The 6,372-nt window shown below is 34.8% G+C and overlaps 1 protein-coding gene across 1 annotated transcript; it reads left to right on the top strand.

Moving 5' to 3' along the window:
- Nucleotides 1–2,295: 2,295 nt before the first annotated feature.
- On the top strand, nucleotides 2,296–2,961 carry LOC122581966 (putative uncharacterized protein DDB_G0286901). Its single transcript, XM_043754337.1, has one exon. The coding sequence runs from the start codon at nucleotides 2,296–2,298 to the stop codon at nucleotides 2,959–2,961; it is 666 nt and encodes a 221-aa protein (XP_043610272.1).
- Nucleotides 2,962–6,372: the final 3,411 nt, after the last annotated feature.

Here is a 6,372-nt window from a genome sequence, read left to right as displayed (position 1 = left end):
TGATTCATAGTTTGAGAATTATCCTTGAAAAGATTTGTGATAATTCAAAAGGATTTGATACAGAGATGTCAAATGATTTTGACTTAGTGTGAAAGTGCTTGACGGTGAATTATAGACCTTAATGTGACTTAGGTTAATAACAGACTATTAAGCAAATTCATTTTATCTTGCAGTATTATTCATTTCTTCAGATTGTATGTTATTACTTTTAGAAGATATGATGATTATTTGTTAAGATGTGCAGGTTTTGCAGGATAATGAACAAATGTGATTTTGTAGATTGTCAAGCAAGACCTATACTATCTTTGTTGGACATCTCAAGTCCATAGGTCATTTTTGTATAATAAAGATAAATACTAGTATGATGAGGCAATCATAGAGGTATATATAATTGTTATTTTGATTGGTTTATGATTTTGTGCCCAGGAGCTTAAAAAGGGATGAATCATGAAGATTTGAAGTTTGGTAGCATTCGAAAATTTTAGGAGTCATCAAATTTTTCTTATGATCATGTTATCCAAAGTTTACATGAAATTCAAAGGTTCATGAGAACATATTTTGGAGGCAAAAATTATGATTTCTTATATGCAAAAGTATATGTAATTAGGTTTCTGTTAGAAACAGAATTTATAATAGATTTGCATGTTTAATGTTGTTGGAGGACCTCAGGGTAGGTTATCCATAGATATTAATGGAAGACCTCAGGGTAGGTTATCCATTGGTATAACTGGAAGACCCCAGAGTAGGTTATCCATTGCTACCATAGAATTATAAGACCGGGATCTTAAGATTCTTATTTTCTTGATGATTTGACGAATAGAGTAGATATCTATAGGTCAATGCCTTAGAACCTTAAAAATATGATAAGAGGTTTTGGTTCTAATTATTGAATTGACAGATAAACAAGAAGTTTATAGGTCATGATTCTTGAACAATGAGACAGGGTTCTCAAGGTTCGGTTAATATTTTGTAGTTCTAAACTAAGATAAGTTCATATAGGTTTTATGACTTATAATAGTAAAGAAAAACAAAATTAGGAGAAGAAAATGAAAAATGTAGTTCTAGATTAAGTCATTACTAGTATAGTGATGAAATAATGAAGAATAACATTATCATCTTTCTTTGTTTTTATTTTTAAGCTTGGTTGTGCAGGTGTAGCATAAAGAAGCTATATACAGGCTTTGTCTGAAGACTTTGATAGTAATCAGAAGAAACTTTCAAAGTTATGGATTTACAGAGAGACAAGGAATTGCTTTTGAAACAAAAGTTCCATGTTCCTAAAGTTTGAGCTTCAAGTTTCAAAGTTTCTGGTTTTCATAAAAGTCAACTAGTACAGGATTGATTGTTGGAAATTCAACTCCTCTATCATATGCCGGTTATCCAAGGCGAGCAGGGACTCGAGATATGCTTAATTCGGAGATATTTATCGTTGAGGGGGAGGACTACAACAAGCTTTGGTGCATTAGTTGATTGTTATGACGATACAGAGAGTTTGAAGTTTGCTGGTTAAATCTGAAGTTTTAGGATATCAAGTTTCGGGTATGGCAATTAACTTTGTTGTCTCGAAATTTTTGTTGTTCAGTGTATTTGCAGAAAATTCAATTCAAAGGAAAGAATTTTGAGCAAAAGACTAAAGATTTAAAAACAAGGCTAAGAACATCAGGTTATTAGTATTATGCTCTGATACAGTTTTTAACAAGATGATTATAGTAATGTTTAATGTGTATATTAGTTGAAGATCTTAGATATAGAAATCTTGATTTAAATATAAAAGATTATCAACTATGTATATTTAAACATAATTGTTATGGAAATCCTTAGACACAGACTTAGTATGAATGTAGTAGGTTAAGGAAAACCTTAACATCGATATTAAGTGAATGTGAAAGGAATTACATTGTTAGATAACTTAGTGAATATAGATATTTTGTAAATGTAGAAGATTATTGAATCTTAGACATAGACATAATGGAATTTGACAAGTTGTTAAGTACTATCCTTAGATATAGACAGTTTGTGAATGTAGAAGATTCTTTAAAATCTTGGACATAGACAATATGTGAATATAAAAGGCTATGAGCCTTAGACATAGAAACATAATGTTTAAATGTGAAAGGCTGAATATTTATTCTTTATACCTTAAACATAGATATATCGTTTAAATTTGAAAGGTTTTTATCTGTGTAAACCTTAGAAATAGAAACGGATATATGAATGTGAAAGGTAAATTTTGCAATATAATCGCATTATCTTAATCTTAATTTCAAGGATTTTTATCAAATCAATTTGCTAAGAATGTCGACCTCCCAAAATGCTTCTTCTGTTGTTTCTGGATCTACAACTTTGAAAAATTTAATCAAACATCCAAAAAGTAATAATAACAGGAACACTGGAAAAGCTATTGATGGTTCATCTGTTGGACATGATCCACTTGGCCTGATGCCTAAGGAACCAGAACCCTATGTAGATCCATTTGCAAGATCACAGGTAAGAACTACTCTTCGCGAAACTAACGCTAACCCAGATGTTGCTTCCATGATTAAAGGTTTGCAGGAACAATTAGAAACGACACAATCAGAAAATCTTGCTAGATTCGATATTTTAGAATCTAGAATGATAGGAAGCGGGAGCCAACGATCTAAAAGTCAAGAAGTTAGAATTCACGACCTAGAGGCTCTAGAGAATTCACCTGCAATTAATAGGAGTGTTAACTTTGGAGGGACCAATAATCAAGGAGCGTCGGCGTCTCAATCATTGGGTCATTTATTTTCCATTCCTCCTGCAAAAGCTGGATCTGCTTCCTTCTTTTACGGTGGAAATAATTCAAATAATAATATCAACAATAATAATAATGAACAAACTCCTCCGTCTTCTACGATAAATCCAGGTTTGAATAATTCCTCTCATAGTTATGAGAATAATGCTAACGGTATGCAGGACAATGTGGCGAATGCGTATTGAGCGAGGGAGTTGCAGAAAATTAAGGAGCTGATTTCGACAATTCCGGGATACTGTCAGCCAATCCGCAGATGTACAAAATTTCCAGGTTTATACTGGCTATTGCTAACGTGGAAATTCCGAAGAAATTCTCAGCGCCTCATATGAAAACATATGATGGAACCACTGACCCAGAAGAGCATGTGGCCCAATATCTAGAAAGAATGGAGACAGTTCCAATTCCGATGGATCTGAGGGAAGCATACCTATGCAAAGGCTTTGGGGCTACATTATCAGGAGCATCCCTGAAATGGTTATTAAATTTACCAAATGGATCCATTACTTTTTTGCACATTTAGTTAATCAATTTAATTTACAATTTTCTTGTAGTAGACTTTTTGAAAAGATAACGAGTGATCATTATCAAGTCACTCAAAGGAATAACGAATCTTTGAAAGAATTTCTTAACATGTTTACGAGAGAATCTCTACAGATTCCAAAATTAGACATGAATACTGCAGTTCAAGCCCTGAAGATGGGATTAAGCAAAGATTCTTTATATTATCAGGATCTAGTTATGACACCTTGCAGGTCACTCGACCAAGTGAGAAATCGTGCTTTGAGATTCATCAGGTTGGAAGAAGACGAAATGCTGAGGAAAAGGATGGAGATGCCATCAACATATGATCATCCAAACAGAAAAACGGAAACTCCTGTATTCCGACCAAGAAGCAAGCCATATACAAGAGCTGTGCAACAGAATACGCTTGAAAGATCCGGAAGTTATCAATATCCTGACTTATCTAATTATTGTTTCCCTGTTGATGTTGCATGAATTGTAGCAGCAATGAAGAATCTTGGGGACAAAGTTAGATGGCCTCCCAAGAATCCTAAGAGTGACGCAAACAAAGACAAGTCAAGATGGTGTGCCTATCATGAAGATTTTGGGCATACTACTGAAGAATGTTTTGCTTTCAAGAGAGAAGTCGGGATATTCCTCAGCAAGGGATATCTAACAGAATTATTCAGCAAAAAGAAGGCTCAAGATATGGATGTTAAGGACTTGGGCAAGCAGGTTCAACAACAGCCATCGAGGCCCAAATCACTTTCAACTAATGCTAGAATTATCAATTATATTTCAGGTGGATCGGAAGTATGTGGTACATCCTATTCAGCCACAAAAAGGAATGCAAAGGAAGCCAAATCAAAAAAAGGGGAAAGGCCGTTACAAAAATCCGATGTGCTACGAATGGATAAAGTGACTTTTGAAGAGGATGATATGGACAACATTCAGGATCCTCATCATGATGGTTTGGTAGTAACCTTATATGTAGCTAACCATTTTGTGCGCAGGATCTTGATTGATAACGGCAGTTCAGTCAATATCATTAGATTGGAAACCTTGAAAAGGATGGGAATCTCTGAAGAAGAAATTGGCGGGAAATCCACAGTTCTCGTCGGTTTCAGTGGAGAAACGAAGAATACTTATGGCGAAATAAAATTGCCAGTCTATGTCGAAGGGGTAAATTCAATGCAAAAATTTTGTGTTATTGACTCTTTACCTGGTTGCAATATTATTCTAGGTAGGCCATAGATACATGAAATGAGAGTTGTACCTTCAACTTATCATCAATGTGTGAAGATCCTGACTCCTTGGGGGGTGGTGAAGATCCTGTTCATAGGAAAGAAGATACCAGGAGATCTTGAAAAGGATCTCATTGATTTTCTTGGCAAAAGAAAATCTACATTTGCTTGGAAACTGTCTTCGACCTCATCTAGAATGATTGCTATATCTGGTCAGATCTCAACTGGATGAAGTCTTCAGTTGCATTAACTGTACACTTGCAACTGGACTTCGAATGTAACACCCTTCTTTATAAAAATGTGGATTTCAAAAAAATTTCAACTTTAAACATAATACCTTTAACAAATTGCGGAAGCAACATTTAAAAATCCCATTTGATTACTAACGGAATCAATAAAACATAATAAATGTCTCAAAAGGTGTTAGCAACAAGTATTATCGCAATAATCCAAATGAAACCCACAATAAAACCAACAAAGTAACGGTTAAATGGCTAAATAGATATGTATACTTAAATAGATGCAACTATACGTAACTAAAGCCAACATCCATAAACTCCAATAAAAACTACCCATCTTACAAGCATGCTACCAAGTCGCAATCACTACCTAACCTGAGAGCACAACACATGTTCACAAAAACAAGTGTCAGCTATTAATGTTTAGTAAGATAACGGGTTAGTTTAATGAAAGGATTGCCAATTAAATATATTCATAAAACAACTCATGCATATATAAAGGCACAACAACAATATCAACACAATCTGCATAGTAGGAATATTAAATCCTATAACGTGCCTAGCAATTCTCCATTTCAACACTAGCTACTTAGCTGCACAAACAACACAATCAACGCAAAGGTTATGCCAAATAAAATCTGCACAAATAAGTTGTGTGAGGCGGCCACATAGCCAAACAGGAAACCTCACACCCGACTAGATGGGTAAGCCTTACGGGGTCCATCATTGTCGTTATGGATAGGCATAACCAAATCCATGAATAACCCGTTACTACACTGGTGGTCGATCACTTCACCCGGAATTACTCTACCAACGTTAATTGGGTCAAACGGAAAACATGTACAGTGCCCCCGAATGATCAACGCATCGCAACTAGCCTAAATAGGCTAATTGCGGGTTAAGCTTAACTCTTTCAACACAATGCTCGAGACTTATCAACACAAATAGGTTGCAACAAAATCTACTCATCAACACTAGGGCCCTTATCGTGCACGTGACAAGTCCACACAAAATCATGTCTAGTGTTCTATGTCAACAAGTCCACACAAAATATTCACAACTCATATGACAAGATACAAAAGTAAATCATGCAATAAACATCTCATTACTACATAAACATGCATGAATAATACCACAGCCAACCTCCCTCATATATCTCACACCCAACATATGCATGAGATAATTTAAGCAACATAAAATGGGGTTTAACTATCAAAACTGAGTTTTGTTGTGTCCCTCATGTGTCAAAAGTAAGTTATCTTACCTCTGCGCTTCACAAACCACAAATAATAATAGTTTACCAAGCTTGTTATGTATTCCCGACAACCTATAAATGATCGACGGTTAAAATAAGTCAAACGGATCAATAAAGTTAAACGACCATAAAATCCTATAAACACTTAGGGGGTGTTTGGATCACAGAATTCCTAAGATTTCAATGGAATTGGAATTTATATTCCATAGATTTTCTTGTTTGGTTGGCACAAGTGATGGAATTGGAATTCAAAACATTCCATCAAATTCCTTAAAACAAAGAATTTACAATTCCTTCACAATATCAATGGAAAGTTTTCAATTCCATTGGAATTCAAACAATTTTACCAAAAAGCCC

This window comes from Erigeron canadensis, chromosome 1 (assembly GCF_010389155.1).
Source record: "Erigeron canadensis isolate Cc75 chromosome 1, C_canadensis_v1, whole genome shotgun sequence".
NCBI lineage: Eukaryota > Viridiplantae > Streptophyta > Magnoliopsida > Asterales > Asteraceae > Erigeron > Erigeron canadensis.
The sequence above is the reverse complement of the archived record's forward strand: the minus strand, read 5'-3'. Positions and strand labels throughout refer to the sequence as shown.